We start from the raw sequence: 24,004 nt of genomic DNA, 5'->3' as shown, positions 1-24,004 counted from the left end.
CAAGAATATATATCGCCTAGTTTTCCCACTTCGGTTCACATATATACACACGCCCCCCCAAAATGGAAAACACAGTTCCATGTTGAGGACAAGGGTTTGTGAGTACCCCTCCATGCACTCTGGTCTTCTCTCCATTAGCAGGTTTTGATTCCAGTCATGTCACTTATCTCCCTCATCCTGTAACCTTTCCACCCTTCCTAACTGCCCTTCATTTTTCAAAGTATCACCCTGTAGTGAGAGTCCATTTTCCCCATGTACATCTGTTCAGTTTGAAACCCCTCACGCAGCAGTGGATTCAGAACAGCTATGTATCGAAAGATCAGTAATTCATCTAATTATGGACAACATTACCTACACAATACAAAGGCAATACGGGATCATCTGAATTCTCAAAATGCTTTGTACCTTTTTGGTCTTCTCGGGATTATAATTGTATACAATCTGGCTGCAAGTCACCATATCATCCAAATATGACTCCGGTTCTAACTTGGTCCTTCAAGAGTAAGAATATATATAAATTACTGAAATGAAGAAAAACAAAAAGGAAAAAACCCTACTGCAAGTCAGTTACAACAGACTTCCTCGCTGAGATTATATGACTGAACAAACCTCACAGAGCTGTTCCGTATATTCTGGATCTCTTTATTGTAGCTCACATTGTTGATAATGGTTTGAAATGCCTCAATAGGATCGATACGTTGACCCCAAACCTTGGATCCGAGGCGATCCAGAATCACCATGAAACAGTGTAATGCTGGCCAGAAAGGATCCACACTATCATCTGAAACACAACAGAGTGATTGGTGGATTACAAAACCATCAGAAAAAGATGAGAATGAAGCATTCTTTATCTGCGTAGCAACAAAACTGAAAGCAAAGCAGCAAATTTAAAATAAAGTGCTGCCAAACACAGGTTTTTAAAAGCCTGGTAAACTTTAAAGTTAATTTTGCATTTTTTCAAGCTATATATACACTGCTAAGAAAGTTTTAAATGGGGAACAAACTGAGATAGTCTAGGTAAACTCACCTCTCTCACCCTGTTTGCATACCTGAAGCAATTCTTCCTACCAAACAAAGCGCATGATACAAGAAATTCTGGTTTAGCGTGATCTGAATTGTGTGTGCCATGGGACTGCTGTAAAGGACTGAATCCCTTAGCTAATATTAGGCTAAGCAGATACACACCCCTTCATCCATCCATATCTAAATGTGGCTTTGTTACGTACTTTTCATCCAAATGACAGGAATTCCCATTACTGAGAAGCTCTTGCCTCCAGTCCTTTCCCTCTTCTCTATGAGACGTGCAGTGGCAAAAGACCGTCCCACTCAAAGGCCTTCAATTGCTCCTTAATGTCTTCCAAGAATTCAAAGCCCTCTGTCATGCCCTTACGTTTAAGATCCTACTCTACTGTTTCTTTCAGCTTCATTTTTCAGACTTCCATAATCATACCTTATCTACAGCAAAAACAGCTGGTTTTTTCCCAGGTAAGAACCAGAATGCCTTCACTATTAGCACCACCCATCAGAATCGTCCTTCCTCAAGCCCAGCTCAAATGTTCCTACACCACCAAACATTCCCTGGTCCCTTACTCTTCTCTAGCATTCTTCTGACACAGGTGCTCCCTCCCTATCAAACTGATAGCTTATCTGATCACCTAGAACTTTCTGCTTTATTTCCCTCAGGACTCTTAAACTCTACTTGCTTCCTTTCCTGCAGCGGACACAATGTCCCATGTCCAGTAAGCTCTCAAGTAAGGAACAAAGTCATCAGTTGAAGACCATTATGAAAGCCTTCTTAAAGAGGGGACTCCCATTCTGAAGAAGGTTAGGGGAGCTGGATTAACAGAGAAGACAGAATTGTACGGGAAAGGCACAAAGGAATGAACTACAAATGTAGTAAATACTGGTAAAGGAATTAGTAATAACTTTAATAACATAGCAAGAAAAGGTATGTGATCACGAAAGTTAACATGGGGGGCGGGGGCACTGGGTGTTGGGTGGTGGCAGCCATGGTCGAGGCAGCTCCAGGACGAGCCGCAGCAGTGCCAGGAGATGCGCCAGCTCCCAAAGGCAGGGCTGAGGACACAGCTTCTTAGCAGAGCTGCTCAGACGCACTACTGGAAGCTCAGCAGATGTGGGCGCCCCAGCCAGCAGCAGAGAGGAGTGCAGGGGAGCCACAGAGACGCCCCTTCTGATGCCCCCAAGGAACAAGCCGACCCCTTCCAGGCTCCAGGAACGCCACAAAGCAATATGAAACCTGTTCATAAGAGGAGTCAGGGTGCCCGTTTCGGCAGCACACATATAATGAGAGGAGTCAGGAATGCGTTTCAGATGCTCAACTAACCACACACCCTCCAATGATGCCTCTGAAAGGTCCCGAGCGCTGCGGCCAGGCAGAGTCAGGCAGGAGCCAGAGTCAGCCTGGGAGTGACGGAACTGAGGCCATCGCTGGTCTGACGGTGCACCAGGACAGTACGCTGTATGCGGTGCCTGTGCTACCTGCTACCCTCTCCCCACCTGGCCTTCCATCTGTGGTGAACATGAGCTCCTTCCCCCACTCCTCAAGAGTAATATTTACATATCTCTTTTAGAATCTTGTACAAATGAGTTTATATCCACATGGGAATTGCCTAAAGAGAAGTGAATGTGGGGGGAAATGATATTCATTATACTTTCATAGGATCTGACACCCTTCATCATATTTACTACTTCATCAGGATTAGAAACATTCGGGGACACCTGGGTGGTTCAGTGGGTTAAAGCCTCTGCCTTCAGCTCAGGTCATGATCCCAGGGTCTTAGGATCGAGCCCTACATCAGGCTCTCTGCTTGGTGGGGAGCCTGCTTCCCCCTCTCTCTGTCTCTGCCTGCCTCTCTGCCTACTTGTGATCTCTGTCAAATAAATAAAATCTTTAAAAAAAAAAATTAGAAACGGGGCGCCTAGGTGGCTCAGTGGTTAAGCCGCTGCCTTCGGCTCAGGTCATGATCTCAGGGTCCTGGGATCGAGCCCCGCATCAGGCTCTCTGCTTAGCAGGGAGCCTGCTTCCTCCTCTCTCTCTGTCAAATAAATAAATAAAATCTTTAAAAAAAAAAAAAAAAGATTAGAAACATTCAGTACAGATCTTTCCCATCAGCTTGACACAACCATGAGCACAAGAAAGTGAGGGTATAATAATAAATATTACTACAAGTTTTACACTGTTTTCTAGAATATCTGAACAGCACTGACCAAGAGTGCTTTCTGTGCTGATGGAAATGTCCTTGACCCACACTGCGCAATACAGTAACTACCGGGTATATGCGGCTACTGAGCACTGGAAACACACCTTGTAGGACCGCAAAACTGAATTCTTCATTTAACTGTAATTAGTTTAAGTTTAAATAGCCACATTTGGCTAACAGTTACCATACTGGAAAGTGGAATCCTAGAGAACCAAAGTGAAAGGAAGAACCAGGAAAAAGGAAGACACTGAGACAGGGAAGGCTTTCTCCACAATTTTAACTACCAGGTCATTAGAAATGTATCTGCTAGGGGCACCTGGGTGGCTCAGTGGGTTGAGCCTCTCTGCCTTTGGCTTGGGTCATGATCTCAGGGTCCAGAGACTGATCGGGTTCTCTGCTTGGTGGGGAGCCTGCTTCTCCCTCTCTCTCTGCCTGCCTCTCTATTTGTGATCTCTGTCAAATAAATAAAATCTTTTAATAAATAAAATCTTTAAAAAATTATATACGTGTGTGTGTGTGTGTGTGTATACATGTATATATCTGCTAGTCTTGATTCTACCACTAATTGGGCATTTCAACATGAAACAGTAAGTTAACTTTCCTGGGCTTCAGTCTCCAATTTTATGAAGGTTAAGGTACTGAAATTTAAACTCTAAAGGCCCCTTCCAATTGAAAAATCTGAATCTGTGAGTTAACCATACAAATGTTCACTCTTCTTTTGTCCACACCATACACCCAAATTCTTGCAATGACACTAACATTTTACATCACAGTATTCAAAAGCATTTCGCAAATAAAGGTTATTACCATCTGATTGCCTCTCCATGGTGTGAAGTATTGACTGCATGAAATCATTCTGTTTGTCTGAGCCTAGCAACAGTGAGTCCATGGCCTGCTCCTCCAGAATGGTCAGCAACATACAAATACCTGTAAGATCATTAGCAGTTTTCTTGATTTGATTAAAAAAACACAGCGCTCATGCCTTCTCTGGCTTAGGTGGCAAAAGAGTAACAAGGTGGTAAAATGAAGCAAACCAGTATCCAGTTCCTCAAACACTTAAGTCTGAGATAGTCATACCCAACTGCTCCCAAGGAAGAGGACTTTAGACGGACTTGAAAGTAAAAGGAGGAAATGGTACAAACTTGGTTAGAAAACAATTTCTAAGATGACTATCACATAATTATTTCCTCAAATCTAAGGTGCCTTCAATTTTAAGATTCCCCATATCCTGAGTACTCATCCTACCAAATATGACGTATGATTGTAGACTCTGAGTAAGTAAGTAGGGTAGAACTATTCTGGGTCAGTGTAAAACTGAAAACCAAAGCTATTATCCCTTTCAACCAGGAAATATTTTACAGACGGGAAAATCTCTTTAAAATATAACAAACCCCATTAAAATCAACTGCTATACTAATGTTTTGTTATACGCAGTATTGCTTTAAATAAGAGATTTGCCATACTTGAACATCGACCTCTTACAAAGATGGTTTCTAGGATACATAGTGTTTAAGAACAGGGTTTATAATGACTCCGTTAATTTTAACAACAGAACAAAAATTGGGAACCATGAAATCCTTGATCAGAGCACAAGAAATCACTTCCTTTGCAGGATACTCATTAAGAATTATAGAAAAACAGCATTGTATTTGTGTAAAGCAATACTTACCTAACCAATAGTTTTTGTAGTTGCTGGTATCATACATGTGTGAGGGCAGAAGAATCAGTTTACCCTTCTCGAGGATAGAAGAAGTATAAATGTCTGGACTTTCCAAAAGCCCCAACTCGATGACTTTAAAAAGACAAGTCAAAACCTCCTGCAAGTCATAATAATCATCTCTGTCCACTTTTCCCAAATTTCTTGCGGTCAGGATAGCCCAACGCCGAACCTAAGGGCATAACATGTTCACTACTTCATTCAACAGATAATTGTCTACGTGCAGCAAGAACCTAGTTAAGAAAATAGGATTCTCTATAGATTTGTAAAGACCTGAGATATTAATACATGCAATGCTTGGACCTTATTTTATCCTGATTTGAACAAACTAACCCTACAAAAGCATTTCTGAGATAATCATTTCGATTAATTTAAACAACGATCAGAAATATATATAAGGGTGCCTGGGTGGCTCAGTCAGTTTTAAGAGCTCAAGCCCTGTATCGGGCTCCCTGCAGGGAGTCCACTTCTCCATCGCCTTCTGCAGCTCCCCCTGCTTGTGCTCTCTCTCTCAAATAAGAAATAAAAATTTTTCATAAAAAAAAATATACATATATATATTAAGAAATTATTTTAGGTGTGGTGATTTTTTAAAAAGTCCTTGTCTTTAGAGAGATACTGAAGTATTTTATGGATGAAATCCATTTCTGTGACCTCCAGTAAGTAAGAAACAGAAACTATCAAGTGAAGAAACGGGACAACACTGTGACTAGCTGATCAAAACTACCACAACCACGAAGGGCAAATGCTATGGCTTGCATCTGTACAGGAAGACATCACGCCACTTCTATGGAGCACCCCAGCTGGGAATACACAGCCTGACTAGAACAAGCAAAAAAGCAGACAGACCCAAAATGAAGAGCATTCTATTTTTTTAAAAGGGGCAGAGGCAGGGATGACGGCACACTTCAGAAATGTCATGAAAGACAAAGGCTGGGGGAACAGCAATCCAGATGAAGGGAGATTCAAGGAGCATAACTGCGTGTTAGAGCTGAGGCTGGCCCTGATACTGGGGCACGGCGCAGACACGCGAAGGACAACACTGGGATGCATGGGACGGGAAGACGGACACGACCAGGTCAGAGGAAGATTCACAGAAGCCTGTTAACAATGTCCTTACAGAAAGAGAAGAGCCTCTTAGGAAACACGCATGTCGATTTAACGGTGAAGCACAGAGGGATGCAACCAACTTTCAAATGGTTCAGGAAAAAAGGCCGTGTCACTTGAAAGCAAATGACAGAGCAAACGGAGACACTTAACAATTCATGAATATGGCTTAAGGTGATACAGGTATCTCCTACTATTTTTATTCTTGAGATTTTTCTGAAAGTGGGACTTTCCAAACAGTTAAAAAACCAAACCAAACCTAGAAACTCTGTGCGTACCTATACACCCTGGTCACCACACACTAGTCAGACGACTGGGGACAAGTCTGACTCTGTGTACTCATCTAAGAAACGTGGGCTGTAAGGTTTTAACGAGTTAACATCTGGAAACCATGCAACACTGCACCCAAAACACAGCAGACCAGAACATTTATGGTCACAAATAGCCTTCATCCAAGAAAGCAGTGTGTCATGTAACACTAGGGACTGTCCAAATGAAGCGAAAAGGCACAAGCCGACTTTGCACAGAGACTGTAGGCGATAAGGACCCCAGCTGTATGAAAGGTCTTGTTTCGCCTTCTCTCTTGCACACCTTTCTAGACAGACAGCTACCACTCTTCAGCACGAGGAAGATACCATCCCACTGTTCTGGTTTTATTCCTGTCACCAAGCAGCTAACTGCAGCTCTCCTGCAGGGAGTCTTTTCTCCGGCTCCTTTAAAACTGTTGTCTGGGGCATCTGGGTGGCTCAGTGGGTTAAAGCTTCTGCCTTTGGCTCAGGTCATGATCCCGGGAACCTGGGATCAAGCCCCGCATTCGGCTTTCCGCTCAGCAGGGAGCCTGCTTCCCCCTCTCTCTCTGCCTGCGTCTCTGCCTGCTTGTGATCTCTGTCTGTCAAATGAATAAATAAAATCTTTTAAAAAATAAATAAAAATAAAACCTCTGTCTGTCATGTCCTGTGATATTATTATAGTGTGCGTTGTGGCTTTTTCTTTCATTTTCCACCTCAGAATCTGGAGAATGCTTCTGTGTTTTTCCTGGACTCTAAGAAGCAACGCACCACTATCATCTCTTCATTCTGATTCTTTTCCTTCGCCAATACAGGGCAAACGGAGATTACATCTTCCCACTATTCCTGCCTCCAGCTTTCCCTCTCCATCTCTCTGTCTGTCTGCTTTCTAAGCAGCCTGTCTTCTAAATTCATTAACTTTCCAGCCACACCTAACTAGCCATTCAAACCATCTAAAATGTTTAATTTTATGTGTTTCATTTCTACATATTTTAATTCAATCTTTAAAAACTATTCCCGGTCTTTGGACCGTGAGTTTTCAAGTCTCTTTTATTGAAGCACTTTATATTGTGTGTCTGATCATTCTAGTAAAGAGTTCTTTGGGTCCCCTTTCTTGTTTTTATTTCTACTCATACTTCGTTTTGCTGTTTTAAAATTTTGCCATCTTCAGTTGGGATGTGTCTGTAGGAATCTGGCCAAGGACTCAGTTGATGATGTGTCCCTCTGGAAAGATCTGTAATGGTTTCTGCAAGTGTTGAGCAAGCAGGCAAACAGGAACTTCTCTTACGAAAAGAGGGCTTTGGTTACAATTTTCAGGGAAACCTTTTTTCCTCACCCAGATTTCAGAAACAGACACATTTCTGTCACCTGTGAATTATTTTCTACTACCTTTTTGACTGAGAGATGGCCCATCAAAAGTCTGTTTTATGGTAGAGCCTCTAACTCCCTATCTCAATGCTTTAATACACATCTGTTAAACCCAAATTTCATCTAAATTTGAACATTCCTTTGAACACCTTTTTTGGATGAGGATTAGGGAGTAAGACCTCAGAATTAAGACTATAACCTTTTGTTCACAACATACTTTCATCTTTGGTCCATGCATAACCCATTTTTAATTTTTATTATTAATGCAACATGTATCCATAAACTCCTCATCCAACACAGAAACTAAGGTCCCTTCACTCTAACACACATAGAACTATATGGGGCCCTCCGTGCCCCCTCTTCTTCCTGCCCCTTCCAACCTGAGGTCACCATCATCTCCAATACCACGTTCTTCATCCCCTTGCTTATTTTTTAATACAGTTATGGTACCTACCTGTAAACATCGGTTTTGTTTTCAACTTTTTAAAAAGGGTTTCTTCCAGGACACCTGGGTGGCTCAGTGGGTTAAGCCTCTGCCTTCGGTTCGGGTCATGGTCCAGGGTCCTGGGATCTGGCCCCGCATCTGGCTCTCTGCTCAGCGGGGAAGCTGCTTCTCCGACCCCCCCACCCCGCCACCTGCCTCTCTGCCTACTTGTGATCTCTGTCAAATAAACAAGTAAAATCTTTTTAAATAAATAAATAAATAAATAGGGTTTCCTCCTATACATCATCTTTGGAAACTTTATTCCACTTACAAGGTTCTATTACCAGAATTCATCCATTTTGTTTCGAGTCGACTGTCTGAACTGCTGCGTGATATTCCTATGTGAAGACCCTTCACAATTTATGCACCGAAGGTTGCTTGCAGGTTTTGGTGAACTCTGAGGAGTGTGCTATGGAATTTCTTCTGCGTGCCGCCTGTTACAAATGTTCAAGAGTCTATCTCTCACATACACACGCAGGTAGGAAACTGCCAGATCACAGGACAAAGGAATGTGCAAATGCAGATGAAGCCGAACTCATCTCCCAGGTGTTGCCCCAGTTTGCACGTCCACCAGCAACAAAGTCCTGCAGATCCACGTTCTAACACCTGCGGCCCCAAAGTAGCGCACGCTGCGGAACGCTCACTGTGGTCTTACTACTTCCTTGTCGTTGATGTCAAACTGTCCTTCATATGTCTATGAGCCACAGAAATTCCTCTTCTGGGAAATGCCTGTTCAGGTCTTCTACCATTTTTCTTCTGGGGTTTTGTTAGTGTTGCTTATAGTTTCTCCCAACTTGTAACTTGTCTTTTCACGTCAAGATGTCTTTTGATAAACAAAAGTTCATTTTGATATAGTCACGTTTATCAGCCTTTCTTTGTAACCAAAGCCCAATGCTTTCTTTTCATGAAAGCTTTCCTTTCCAAAATAAAAAAAGGCAAGCTTTCCTTTCCTTAAAATCTCAGTTATACCTTTATTTTCTGCCAACAGTTTGGCCATTTTATTTTTGACATTTAATCTAGAGTTTTTAAATACCTGATGTTTTAAGGATAGGACTTAAAAATATGATTTTCTCCATAGAGATACCTTTGTATCATTTCCATTTCAGTCCTCCTTTGCCCCATTGATCTGACACAGCATCTCTATCAAATACTGAAGATTTAAATATGAATGACTCTATCTGAGTCTCTATTCTATTCCACCAGCCAAAATGTCTGTCTGCACATCAATATCACATTGTCTTAACTATCAGAGCTTCGTAGTAGGCCTCCCTCATTCTCAGAAATGTCCTGCCAACTTTGGATTCTTCCTCTTCCATATATGTATTTTAGAAACATCTTAACATGTTACATTAAAAACCCTGCTAGAATTTATTTAAAAACACTGTGAATCTATAAATCAATCTGGAGCAAACAGATATAAGTTTTCTTATTTATGAACACAGGGTCTTTCTTTACTTAAGTTCATTCATGTGTTAATTCAATTTTTTAAAAGAGATTTATTTATCTGACAGAGATCACAAGTAGGCAGAGAGGCAGGCACAGAGAAAGGGGGAAGCAGGCTCCCCGCTGAGCAGAGAGCCCAATGCGTGGCTCGATCCCAGGACCCTGAGCTGAAGGCAGAGGCTTAACCCACTGAGCCACCCAGGCACCCTCTTTCATGTGTTAATTAAGTTTTATGATTTTCCTGTAGAAGTTTCATATCTTTGTTAGATTTATGCCTGCGTACTTAATATTTTCTGATTCTGTAATAAATGGAAACTTAACTTTATTAATTTTTGGCTGACTCTGTACAGAAAATACCACCAACTTCTATAAATACTTCAATCACCTTGTTAAGACACTTATTTCTTAAAACTTGCAGATTCTTTGGGGCTTCCTATGTAAATAATCTTACTGTTGCAAATTATGTCATTTTACTTCTCCCTTTCAAATTTTAATGCCTCTAGTTTCTTTTCCTAATTTTTACTGCACTGACCAGAACCCCCAACTTGACACTCTACAAAAAGTGGTGATAGTGAGCACCTTTGTCTATTTCTGATTTTAAAGGGACTGCTTCACTGAAAGTTAGTCAATTTGGATAATGTTTCCTTCAGGTTTTTTTTACAGATACAACTCATCAGCTCATAGAGTTCCCTTCCATTCCTAATTTGCTAAGCATTTTAAATGTGAATGGTTGCTGAACTTTATCAAATAGTCTTCCTGCATCCAGTCAACCATGAGAGTTTTTAACTTGTCAGTAAGGTGAAATTCTATGTATAGATTTTCTAAAATTTTAAGATATTTGCATATTAATGATCATAATTTACCCTTAATGTGTTAGGTGTCTTATTTTTGTTATTATGTCTTATTATTTATGTTTTTATGTTATTATCTTGTTATTTATATGATTGTTATTTATATGTTATTACTGGCTTTATAAATTTAAGAGTATTTCTTTTCTGGAAGGACATCATAAAATCAGGATAATCTATTCTGAATAATCGGCTCACTAAGTTTGAGGCTTTCTGCTTTTCCATAACTATTTCAAGTTATAAGTTTCCCTGAAAGCACTTCCTTTTACTACATCCTATAATTTTTTTATGTGGCATCGTCATTATGATTCAATTCTGGGAATTAAGTCTTGACGACTTCTTTAGCATGTGTTAATTTCAAAACATGAAAACTCATTTATCTTTTCATTAACTTCTGTCTAAAGTATATTATGATCACAAATCATGGTAGTCCTTGAAATGTGCTGAAACATTTATCATTGCTCACTTTTGTCATGTTCAACGTATACTTGAAAAAATGGGTTAGATGCCCAGTTCACTTATATACTCATTAGGTTACGTTTGTAAACTACCTTGTACACATATTCCCTTACTCACTGAGGTCTTTACTGGCCTACTGATTCAATACTGAAGATGAGGACATGAAAATCTTTTACAACGATGAGTCTACTATCCCTTCTTGTAGTTCTACAAATAAATGCATCACTTATTTGAGCCTACTTTAACCAGCATATTGTTTAAAAATCATCTATGATCTTGAACTGAATTATTTTATTACATAATAATCTTATCCATCCTTATCCAAATGTCTATTTGATATTATAATAGCTTCACCACTTTGTTTAGGTCAGTATTTGCCAATTAGTTCTTTTTCCAACTCCTACATCACCCTTCTTGCACCCTATTTTTTTTTTTAAAGACTTTATTTATTTGACAGACAGAGATTACAAGTAGGCAGAGAGGCAGGCAGAGAGAGCGGAGGAAGCAGGCTCCCCACTGAGCAGAGTGCCCGATGTGGGGCTCGATCCCAGGACCCTGGGATCATGACCTGAGTGGAAGGCAGAGGCTTTAACCCACTGAGCCACCCAGGCATCCCTTGCACCATATGTTGTTAGTGTTTGTCTTAGGAGCTACGCGGACTTTGTTATCCAATCTTTGTCTTTTAACTGACAAATTCAGCCCACTTATATTAAATACTGGTATTTTTAAACCTGTTTGTATGTATGAACTTTTTCTATTTCTTTTAAGGCATTTTCTATATAAATTCATTATTTAAGATAATTCAGTACCTAGCTCTGCCCTTAACCAGATGAGAACCCGGCACGCGCGCTCTCACCTCTTGTGTCCTTGCCTGCCAACCTCATCACACTGATACCACCTAGTCCAAGGTTTCACTTTCCTTGAACTTAGTTTTTCTTTAAATAACGAACTTTATCACAGTATTCAAACAACTTCATATATTCCTGACAACATCTTTTGAATTCTTCTTTGTTAAGGATTTCATTCAACGGTCTCACACCAGCAGCTCAAGACTCTCAACCACTGGTCACTTAAGGGACATTGCAGACTCGGTCACAAAGCCTGTGCGGGCTTCGCTTGGGTCCTGGGGGCTTGGCTGGACCTGCTTCCTCTACTGCTGTGCAGGTGTAAAAAAGACCAGGCCCGGAGGGCACCTTACTATACTTTCTGTCCATTTTCTTTCCCAGGCAGGGAAGTCTTACCTTTATGTTGAACACAGGCCTTGATGCTGGTCCTCTGCCTTGCCTGGAGTACACTTGGAATTCCTGTTATCCTGACAAACCAACTCCAGCTACCTAAAGCCACCCAGGCCTACAGGTTTCCACCATCTATCGCTCAGTGTTTCTGCTCCATTGCTGCTCCACAGAAACATTTACCTTTTGAGGGGGGTGATTATACATTTTTAACAGTTTAGTATTTTAAACAAAATATATAGCCAAACCCTCTATTACAGCTATTGTAAGTGCAAAATACATGTCCTTTCATTGCCCACCATTTATACTCACCATTTCATTGGGATGGACCAAAAACAAATAGATGCCCGGATGTTTGTCAAAAACCTGAAAGGAGCAATTAGCTTGTTCCATCCGACAAAGTGCTTCAACACATAATTCATCTAAACAGAAGAAGCAACACGTAAATATAAAGTAAATATAAATAGATCTTAGCTTATCAAGAGTTCCTAAATCTGGCTCTTTTGCTTGTTCTCTGAGTAAATAAAATTGTTCCTTTTTTTTTTTTTAAATGAGGCATTAAAAATGCTGATCACGTAACAGTATTTACCTATCTAAAAGCCTAACCCAGTGTGACTGATCATCATGTGTTCCTATAAACTACCCTGACTTTACTGATATACACTTCTTTTCTTACACTTGGCGTAATTATATCCACAGGGTATCTTCTTAGAAGTATGGATATAAGTCCAGTTCCATTAGGATTCTACATTTTGATCCACATGGACTTTGTTTAGCACTAGTGATAAAGTGGGCTTTCCCCCCAAATGACTATGTTGTCCTACTCTGATTTATTGGAATAGTCCACTTTCTTCACTAGTTTGAAAAGCTACCATCATCAAACAAGCTTCCCAAACATGGTTGGTTCATTTCCAGACTCGATGCTGTTCCCCAAGTCGAGCCATGCTTACACTGTTCTGACTCCTGCTGCTTTACGGAAATCTCTACAGTACCCTTTCAGAAGTGTCCTCAATAGACTGCTACTAATCTACCCCACCTAATGAATCAACTCTACTTTCTCAAACTTCAAAGAATATTGTTAGTGATGGAGACTAGCTTTGGGAAACAGTGATGATAATAGGAAAAGCATGAAGGAAGCACTTGGGTATTGATGGCTTGTTTCTCTAGCTGGGTGCTGGCTACACAGGTGTGTTTGCTGAAAAATCAACATTTATGTACTTTTCTTGAACAGAGTATCCATTAATAAATGCTCAAAAACAGACTTGTTAGAATTTTAAAACCTCATTATTTAGAACTTATTTAGAAGGAATTGATGTATGTAAACAAATCTTTAGATCTACTTTTCAGTGTGCTGAAAATAGAGCATAAGGAAGTTAAACGACATCACAAGGAAACAATCTAAAAAATCCAGAAAGTGCATTATACATACATTACAGGGTAACTATATGGTCTCAATAAGTCAAGGTTATGACAATAAATAAATAAATTTGTGTACGTGTACAGGTCGACTGTTTTGCATTCAAAGAGATGTACAAAATATGAACCAAGGCAATATTTGGTCCCTGAATGGATTCTTATTTAAACAAACCAGCCAAAAACCTCATTTTGCAACTACCGGGAAAATTTGAATATGGACTAGATACTAGGTAGCTTAAAGTTATTGTTTTTTTGGTGTGTGGGGGGGGAAGGTATGGCTTTTTGTTAGATCACAAAAATGTCTTCATTTTTATGAGATTCATATTAAGAAATGCAAATATAAATGACCCAAATCTAGGCAATCATAATATGGCACACCGTAGTAATTAGTGAAAATTACTACAGACCAGTAGTTCTCAACCACAGATAGTTTTGCCCTCAACGCTCAAGGATCATCTGGCAGTATGTGGCACCAGTCCGGTTGTCATCACAACAGGGGCAGCGGGAAGAGCATGGCGCTACCGGCATCTAATGGATGGAGGCCAGGGATGCTGCTAAACATCCTACAATGGGCAGCGCAGCCCCACAATGATGAAGCACCCAGTCCAAAATGTCACTATGCCAACGCTGAGAAACTCTGCTATAGACAAATTTTAAGAATGAAAATTAACTTAAGGACAGATGAGTAAATGTATGATAAAGCAAATACAGCAAGACTTTAACAACTGTAGAAACTGCATGATGTACATATGTGTTCACCATATCATTCGCTTTTCTGTATGTTTGGAAACTTGCATACTAAACTGTTAGGGAAAAGTATGAAGTATCCTAATTATGTGTTTAACAGATTTTCAATACCGATAGAACTAAGTCTTTACAGTTCTTAAAAAAGACTGATAAAACTTGTAGAACACTTATGATACTCACTAACACGCTCATGTAAAAGCAGATAAGGATATTTCAGTATTTCAAGAAGAGGAACTCGAAGCTTATTTTCAAAGTCTTGGCCAGTAAAGTCAAACAGCTGTGCCTCTCCATTGTTGTCTACTATATACAATTCATCATCATCTCCAATTTCTGCCTTCATGGATTTTTCAAAGTGATTTATGAGACGTAACGTTTCTAATTCCCATAAAACCTACAGAAAAAGGAAAATGGGTAGTGTGCTTTATACCTTATTATCAACAGAATACTGGATGTCATGATGTTTTTAGAAAGCTTTCTAAGTATAAAAATACAGAAGTTGGGGCGCCTGGGTGGCTCAGTGGGTTAAAGCCTCTGCCTTTGGCTCAGGTCATGATCCCAGGGTCCTGGGAACGAGCCCCACATCGGGCTCTCTGCTCAGCAAGGAGCCTGCTTCTTCCTCTCTCTCTGTCTCTGTCTGCCTGCCTACTTGTGATCTCTGTCAAATAAATAAATAAAAATAAAATCTTTTAAAAAATATATGAGAATTAAAAAAAAAAAATACAAAAGTTTTATGGATGCCTGGGTGGCTCAGTGGGTTGAGCCTCTGCCTTCAGCTCAGGTCATGCTCTCAGGGTCCTGAGATCAGGCCCCACATCGGGCTCTCTGCTCAGCAGGGAGCCTGCTTGCTTCCCCCTCTCTCTCTGCCTGCCTCTCTGCCTACTTGTGATCTCTCTCTCTGTCAAATAAATAAAATCTTTAAATAAAAAAATACAGAAGTGTAAATAGTAAATACCACATTAGATTTGAAGAAAACAGTCATTAAACAAGGCCACTTTTAAGATATGAGTACATACAACTTGAGATGTGTAAACACTGAGTTTTGCTAAAAATATTTCAACATCCCTTATCAAAAGGGAATGATATGGAGCCTGGATGGCTCAGCTGGTTAAGCCTCCAGCTCTTGATCTCAGGGTTGTGAGTTTAAGCCCTAATCTGGGTTCCACACCCACTCCCCCAAAGAGGTAGGGGGATGAGAAGTTGAAGCGTCTCTTGTCAAAGGCAAGATCAGGCCTTCTCTGTCTGCACTTCCACGGCCCAGCCACAGATACCCACCTTAAAACATTAGCTTTAGCGTAAAGACACGTTAGGTTCATAACTAGGAAACTCTGTAAATGCAAAGGTTTCCTCAACAGATTCGTAAGTAATCAGCCTCTCCTCCTTTCTATACATCCATACCTGACTCTACAGTCTGGTTGTGCTTTTCATGTAATAAACCAAATAATCAAAGCCACATGTTTTAAATTATATGTTTTACTTTGTTTACTATGACCAGCAAACACACCCTTAGAAGTTTATACCATTTACCCATTAAAAAATGAAAAAAGAAAAAGGAATCAACCAATAAAATAACCCAAGACATTCAGATACATGAGAGTAAAACTACCGAATATACAGACTTAAAAACATAAACTGAAAAAAACCCATACGTCATTTCTTAAGGTTGTTTTATATCACAATGACTAAAAGTGAAGGATCATAAAATTCTGCTTTAGGTTTCCATTCAATTCCATCCATCAATCCTGGTTCCTGAATGTTTCCAAAAGAGTTGAGGTTTCTCCTCTTCGTTGTTACCAAGCTCTGAAAAGTATTGTCCATCGGATGTAAATTACCTCATGCAGGAATGGTAAATCGTCCCTTGCTCTGTGGTATTCGGCCACACACTCTAAGCAATAGCAGAGGTCTTCGTCAGCTGTTTGAAACTCGCCGGAGTGGGTCCTGGACGCGTAGCGCTTCAGGAAGCCAACGGTGGAAGTGCCACCGGGCGTGCACCAACAACATGTGCTCATTCTGCACCTGCATCCAGAAAAGACAACCTCTAAACACTAAAGAAAAGTAACAACACTTCAGGCCTCTTCTGTGGGACTCTCCTCTCCAATTTAAAATGTGCCTCCACCACATCGAGAAAGTCCTGCTGGCCAGCTTATCAATTACTGCCTAACCTCAAATCTAAACCCACTCTGAAAAACTTTATCTTTGACACATAAAAAATATGATGAAATGAAAACACTCTGTTACTAAAAAACATCATGCAATACACAACTGTACATAAAGCAAGTTCAAAACTGTGTGGTACGGATAGAAAATTACAGAGACAAAAACTTGTCAATGCCTTCAAGGTATAGATTTTGGAGTTTTCTAGTGATGTGCTGGAGCCAAGTCAAAAGTTCGGGGAACCTTTACATTCTTAGAAGACATTTTTCCAGAAATTCATGGAAATATAAATATCCATTAAGTATTAATCGATTCCAATAACAAAAACACAAGAGAACTTTCCCTGATTTAGAAAGTACAGATACAAGAATCTGCACACATTGTGTATGAACTGCTGCCCATAACCCACTGCAAACTGTATTAACTACAAATGTCAACCTATTGCTACTAAGTTTGATATTTAATGATTTTTTGACTATCTGCAACTTTTGGTTTGTATAATACCATCACAGCCTCCACCATCCAAACTCATGTGAAAGGGTTAAGCTAAACTAATTTTCCAAACCCTACCAGTCTCAAAAAGAGCAAAGTAACAGGACGGTACCAGGAACAGGAGGAAATCCCAAGAACCAAACCCATCAAAGGTTTTCATAAAGATACACAAATGAGGAAGGTTTATCAAAACTACAGACAGCATGGAAATGCGTGGATTAGCAAATAGTTCAATGGAGGCCAAAATCCAAAGAGATCTCCAACTCCAATTAAATGTAATAAAAATAAGATACTATGTTTTTATCCCTAACTAAATGCATATAAAAGTAAATACGAAGCTTGCCATCAGTAAACAGTGTGTCATGGCTAAACATGGCTAAAAATACAAGGGGAGCCTCCAAATACCATCAAGAACTCAAAATCCAAGTTTGTGGGCATGTCAAAGAAATAATTGCAGCCAACCTGAAAGAGCTCTGGATGGCCAAAGCTGAAACAATTTGATCAACAAAATGAACAATGTAACTGTGGATTATAACCCACAGCACAGATGCACCTGAGTCTACAGGGATAGCAATAAATGACTGCATGAACTAACAAAGGCGGGAGACCAACCTTTCTTACAGAAGAATTCCAAATAATACCTACAGATACTCTCCATTCCAAGAGGTGGAGCTTAATCCCACCCCATCTTGAGTGTGCGCTGGACTTGCTGACTCACTGCCAAAGAAGAGAGTATGGAAAGGGAGATACTGTGACATGACAGTGGAGACAGCTGGCAAACACACACTTAATCAAGTAATCGAGGCTCACCTCACTGTAGCTGATAACCCCTCACCTAATGTACTGAGGAAGGAACTTCAATTGTAGGACTCTTCTCCAAACCACCCCGCTTCTGCGCATGAGAAAAACATGAGACAAACCCAGAGTGCCAATTGTCTACACAGCTATCAGCCAGTCTGTAAGAAGGAAGAAAACCACACCCAAGAATGAAGCAAATGTTCTTCCATATGGAAATGATTTATTGGGAACTGGGCCAGAAAAATATCCAAGCCTCATCTTCAGAAATTTGACCTTAAGGGAATTCAAGCTGGTATAGTCACTTTGGAAAACAGTGTAAAGTTTCCTCAAAAAGTTAAAAATAGAGCTACCCTATGACCCAGCAATTGTACTGCTGGGTATTTACCCCAAAGATACAGACGTAGTGAAAAGAAGGGCCATCTGCACCCCAATGTTCATAGCAGCAATGGCCACAATAACGAAACTGTGGCAAGAGCCAAGATGCCCTTCAAAGGATGAATGGATAAAGAAGATGTGGTCCATATATACAATGGAATATTACTCAGCCACCAGAAAGGATCAATACCCAACATTTGCATCAACATGGATGGAACTCAGGAGATTATGCTAAGTGAAATGAGAGAAGATTATCATATAATTTCACTTGTTTGTGGAACAGAAGAAATAGCAGGAAGGACAATCAGGAAAAGGAAGCGGGAAATGAAGGGGGGAAATCAGAGAGGCAGACAAGCCATGAGAGACTATGGACGCTGAGAATCAAACTGAGGGTTGAAGAGGGGTGGAGATGATGGGTATTAAGCCAAGTGATGGGTATTAAGGAGGGCACGAATCGCACGGAGTACTGGGTGTCATACGCACAATGAATCATGGAACACTATCTCAGAAACTAATGATGTACTGTATGGTGACTAACATAATAATAAAAATTATTTTAAAAAGGAAATTTGACCTTAAATTAACTATCCAACAAATATAAAATATCATCCTATATAAGGTGAATCAAGTTGTAAACCCAACTGTAAACTATACACTAACAGCTAAGTCCATTTCATAACTGGATGCGACATCTTCCTCAAGATAATGAAGACTGGTGATCAGGACATAAAAAAGCCCTACCTTTTTTAATGTGTAAAGCACAGATATGCATAAAGTCCATAAAAAGATATATAATGTATTGGTGGTTTAAAATTCATGGGATATTCACAGGAAAGAAATGTCTAAAACATTTATTTTCAGGGAGGGAAAAGGAACAATAAAAGGTTAAGAAACACGGCCAAGTCACTGAGTATCTAGATATGGAAACCCAGTAGCGGGATGTTTTTGAATGCATTATCATCCTAAAACTCAAGAGTGAAAAAATCTCTGCTAACAGGAAATCAGTGACATCTTGACAGAAAGTGTATTTCACCACTGAGGGTTTTTTGGCATAATGCCAATTCCTAAAATAAGCTGATTTTTTAAAATTTCTTTCCTTATTTTCTTCTCATATCGTTGATTGAAAAATTATATATAAATAAGTAAAATCAAATACATGCACTTGTCTTGTGAATTTTTTTAATTTATTGAAGAACTAACTATGCTTTCTTTGTGCTTCTGTAAAAAAGTCAGGGTGACTTTCAACATTAAAGCTGAAAAGGACATATAAAAATGGACATTTAGAAAACATACAGAAAAGGACACTAAAAAGGAGAAATCAAAACTCATTTAGAAGAAAATTTCACTAAGTCCTAAATTAGGAGCTTCCAAAAAAAAAGAGCAAAATAAATAAATAAAAATAATGTGAGTTACACAGGCCTCACCTGAAAAATAGAAAAAGTCTGCTAATTCAGCTGGAGAGTCTGACTCTTTCCTGACCTAATTCTAATTCAATTACATCCTACAGCCTGCCCATGTGTGCAGCAAACTAGGGAATACCAGGTAACATAATGGATACTGTGGTTTTGCAAAATATAAAAGTATTTTATTCAAGGAAGAATTCCTTATACCTAAAACGCCAGTAACATAAATACTATGAAATTCAAAATCTGCAGAAGCTGTTTTCTTCCGGTGATCTCATTCAAAGTGGGGCGTGAACTTAGAAGATCTAAGATCTGAGAATAGAAAGTGAAACTCCTTGAAATTTCTCAAACATCATCAGTTGTGTCAAGCAGGATTTATGCAGTCAATCAAAACTTTGAGGAAAAATTAAGGATCTGAAGTACAAATAAGCTAGTATAACTTTAAAGTAACACTTAACGACAACAAAAAAACCCTTTCTGTTAAGAAAATTAAGGACTTGGGACGCCTGGGTGGCTCAGTTGGTTAAGCAACTGCCTTCAGCTCAGGTCATGATCCCAGCGTCCTGGGATCGAGTCCCACATCGGGCTCCTTGCTCCGCAGGGAGCCTGCTTCTCCCTCTGACTCTGCCTTCCACTTTGTCTGCCTGTGCTCGCTCTCGCTCGCTCTCTCTCTGACAAATAAATAAATAAAATCTTTAAAAAAAAAAAGAAAAAAGAAAATTAAGGAGTCTTCCTTCACTCACTCAGAAAGCTAGCCTAGCCTACTTCCATACCCCAGAAAGCAGAGCTAAATTTTCTTGCCTGTCATGTAAGAGATGAATGCCATGGGCTCTAGAATACAGAAAACAGTGTGACAGAGCATGTCAACAACAGAAACAGTTTCTAGGATTCCTCTCAAGGCCATAAATAGATGGTTATGTCGCCAAATCTGAAATCATCACTGGGCTGATACTTACACCAAAAAAAATCTAAATGAAATATGTTTCGGGGTGCCTGGGTGGCTCAGTGGGTTAAGCCGCCGCCTTCGGCTCAGGTCATGATCTCAGGGTCCTGGGATCGAGTCCCGCATCGGGCTCTCTGCTCAGCGGGGAGCCTGCTTCCCTCTCTCTCTCTCTGCCTGCCTCTCCGTCTACTTGTGATTTCTCTCTGTCAAATAAATACATAAAATCTTTAAAAAAAAAAAAAAAAGAAAAGAAATATGTTTCTTTTAAGGGAAAATGGAAGATAGGTGACCATAAATCCTGTTAAGTTTTTGCACAACTCAGGTCCTCTGAAAGTCAGTTTTGTTGATTTTGTCGGATTTTAACTGCTTGGAACCCATTACTGAGTCAGAGACGGTGGTGGTGTCCAGGGACCCCTCTAACTGCAGAACAGAAATAAGAGCTGTACTCTGGGCACCACCAGAAAGAGAGCAGATTTGTCAGAAATACAGGATGCTTCACCGACTTTCCAGACTTGCCCTGAGGATACCTTTCTCAGTATTAGCTGGCCAGAAACTTCAAAGAGCAATCACTTCCCTCTACCCTTCTCAGCTAAACTTCTTGAAAAAGTAATCTAGATTCACTTCCTCGACTCCTTGGCAATCTGGCTTCTACGCACACATTTCACTGCGTTTCTTCCAATAGTCCCTAATAATCTGTCTTGGCAAATCCCAGACGTTCTGGGCTCGCCTCCCCCGAAGCATATGGAATGTCCACCCTCCGTTCTTCAGCTAGGACGACATACCAACCTTTCACTTCCTCTACCTCATCTCCTTCACAATCACTTACTCTTTCCTCCCGAGTTTCCAAACGCTTGCCTCAGCACTCCTCGCTCGACGTCCTCTTTCTGAGTGACCTAATTCAAACCACGCTTCCACTACCACCTGTAATGAAGCCACCCAGGGACCGAGGATGCAGCTGCCACTCTCGGTGTGATGATTCCCTCTAACGGAGCCACTCAATCAGTAACCTAACCGAACCTACAGTTTCTAGTCAATATCCAACCTGGCGAAGCCAACCTCTCCTGACAGCCACCACCAAAGTCAAAACAGAGTGAGACCCGCCCCTTAAGTCTGTTATTCACCCTGTGTGCGGACATTAGGATCCCTTCAGTGCTCACATCAGTTACCTGGTAATTATCCTGCAGTCTCCCTCCCTTAACCCCCATCTTCATGAATTCCGTAAAGTCCATCTCCCTTATCGTCTCTGTACTTTCTCAGTGACACTGCCACCGCCTGAGTAGGATGAATAGATTTTCACCATCTGTGTGGATTACAGAAACCTAAGTATCTCTGCCGGATTTCATCCACCACCAATAGTATTTCCTCCAAAATGCGGGTGAAGGGCAAACCCAAAACTGTCCTGCATTCTTACAGTCTGGGGATAAAGCTCTAATTTCTGACCTCCCCAACAGAAGGCCTCCCTAACCTGGCTTTGGCATTTCCTGCCACTCTCCCTCCCTTGCTCCTCCGAAAACGCTTCGTGGTCTGTGGCATCCCCTGCCTCTGTACAAGCTCCTTCAACTGCCTTCAACATCCGCCTGTCATCCCTCCGCCTGGTTCTTCACCCGCAATGCACCGGAGTCACCAAAGGAACTAAGAGAGGAGATAAGTAAAATTCAGATTCCGTGCTTTAAAGGAACGTCCCCAGTGATTCTGATAAAAAGATCTGAGAGCTTCTGCCCGCCGGGCGACCCGAGTGTCACCACAGCCCTGGGCTTGTCGGGAAGGACCCATCCTCTCCGTCCGGAGGACGTCCCCGCTGTCCTCTCGGGCCTGGCACGAGCGCTCACTGGCCGGCTGACTTGGCCTCCCACGCCCTCGGGCTCCGTCCTCCCGGCCGACCGTCAGGGCAGGTTTCTACTCCAGCGCTTCACACGTGCTAAGGGGCGGGAAAGTGTCCTAAACGTTTCTTTAAAAAAAATAAATACCTGGGCTAGCGGCCTACAGAGAAGTGATGCTCAGCCGAGGCTCCGAGGCGTCCTTGGGGGCGGGACAGGACCGGCGCCCACACAGACCCAGACTCCGCCCCACGAGAGCATTTCTGGAATAAGACAGAAAACGTCCTCTCAGGCCAGGGAAGCGGAGGCGGACGGCACCGGCCTCCACCGGCTCGGGCTCGGGCTCGGGCTCGGGCTCGGGCAGGTCCGGCGGCCGGCCGCGGGCAGCGCGCGGAACACGGCGCTGCGCTTCCGACTCCGCAGGGGAGAGGCGGGCACCGCGCCCGACACCGTCCCCCGGTCCGGACAGCAGGCCAGCGAGCCCTCGGGCCGCCAGTCTCTTCCTCACCGGGGCTTCTCCCCCCTGCCAGCCCCGCGCCCGGGTCCCGCCGGGCCGAGCGCGTCTTCGTCCCCTCGCAGCCCCCGCAGGCGGGAAGGCGGACAGAGCCCCTCCGCCGGCCGCGGCGCCTCCAGGCCGGGAGACCGGCCACCCGGGACCCGCTCTCCCTCCGGAAGGGGAGGCGGTCTCCCGCGAGCCCCCGACGGCTCCCCGAAGAAACGACGCAGCGGCCAGAGCGCAGAGGACACGACGGCGAGGGAGGGGCGGGGGTCCCGACGCCCGGGCCCCCGGGCTGCAGGCGGCGCCCGCGGGCTGCTCCCGCCTCCCGCGCCGCGGCCCTCCTGAGGGCAGCGGCCCCGCTCGCGCCGCCCCTCCCCCACCCGCCGGGCCTCACGCGCCGCGGCGGTTACTCCACGCGGCCCCGCGCGCACCAGTCGCGCACGAGCGCTCACGCCCGCCGGGTCGCGGCCTCGAGCCCGCCGCTGTCCTCACCCCGCTCCGCCTCGCGTCGGCCGCTAGCCCATCTCCGTGCCTCGGCTCAACAGTCGGCCGAGGGCGGATGCACGGGCCAGCACCCGGGCGCCTCCGTCCCCACTCGCTCGCCCAACCCGGGGGCGCCGCGCGCGAAAGCCCCGCCCCCCCCCGCGTGCGCGCGGCGTCGGACCAACGCAGGCCCCGCCCCGACTGCCGCGGGCTTGTTTTGGTGCGCCGAGGGGCGGGGTGTAGGACGAGGCGCACTCGGGCTCCGCCGCGAGGCCGAGACGTTGACGCCACTTCCGGGATGCCGGGCTCGGCCAATGGAGAGCGTCCGTGTTGCGGAGGGCGGGGCATCGGCTGCGGAGCGAAGAACACAGCCCCGCCCAGGGCTTGCTTCCGGTAAGGGCCGCACGCCGGCCCCCGGCCCCGAAGGGCTCGGGCTCCTACGCGCTTGCCTTTTTGGTTCCGTCCCTTGTCTTCTCTTTTCGGCGCCTCAGGTGCTTCAACACGGTGTGCTACAGATCGAGAAGGACTTTTTTCCCTTTTTGGTCGCCTTTAAATACCTAAAACATAATGATACGTAATCAGCACCTACTTGGGGGGCTTCGCGGCCCCTGGACTACAGAAAAAGGATACCCGAGACTCCGCAGGGACAGCAGCCACCAGCACCGGGAAGCCCGCCCGGCTTTGACCGCCTACCCGGGCCTCGGAGGCGAGGGG

At 42.9% G+C, this 24,004-nt stretch overlaps 1 protein-coding gene across 6 annotated transcripts in view; it reads right to left on the bottom strand.

Moving 5' to 3' along the window:
- The window catches only part of SETX (senataxin), an 86,132-nt gene extending 62,628 nt beyond the window's left edge, over positions 1–23,504 (bottom strand). For 2 of the 6 annotated variants that reach the window (XR_009346607.1, XM_059143282.1), the window contains exons 1-10: positions 23,300–23,504; positions 22,459–22,571; positions 21,957–22,123; positions 16,159–16,342; positions 14,510–14,720; positions 12,479–12,588; positions 4,891–5,110; positions 4,029–4,148; positions 610–781; positions 406–493 (exon numbers count right to left, since the gene is read on the bottom strand). Coding sequence is in view for 4 of the 6 variants with exons in the window: in XM_059143282.1 (XP_058999265.1) it covers positions 406–493; positions 610–781; positions 4,029–4,148; positions 4,891–5,110; positions 12,479–12,588; positions 14,510–14,720; positions 16,159–16,342; positions 21,957–22,024 (1,173 nt within the window). In the remaining 2 variants the exon portion in view is untranslated. The remainder of the gene's footprint in view (positions 1–405; positions 494–609; positions 782–4,028; positions 4,149–4,890; positions 5,111–12,478; positions 12,589–14,509; positions 14,721–16,158; positions 16,343–21,956; positions 22,124–22,458; positions 22,572–23,299) is intronic. The other 4 variants (XR_009346606.1, XM_059143281.1, XM_059143279.1 and 1 more) reach the window with 4 other exon arrangements.
- Between the last annotated feature and the right edge of the window lie 500 nt (positions 23,505–24,004).

This window comes from Mustela lutreola, chromosome 12 (assembly GCF_030435805.1).
Source record: "Mustela lutreola isolate mMusLut2 chromosome 12, mMusLut2.pri, whole genome shotgun sequence".
Taxonomy (NCBI): Eukaryota; Metazoa; Chordata; class Mammalia; order Carnivora; family Mustelidae; genus Mustela; species Mustela lutreola.
Note: the sequence above shows the minus strand (reverse complement) of the source record. Positions and strands in the feature narration are given on the sequence as shown.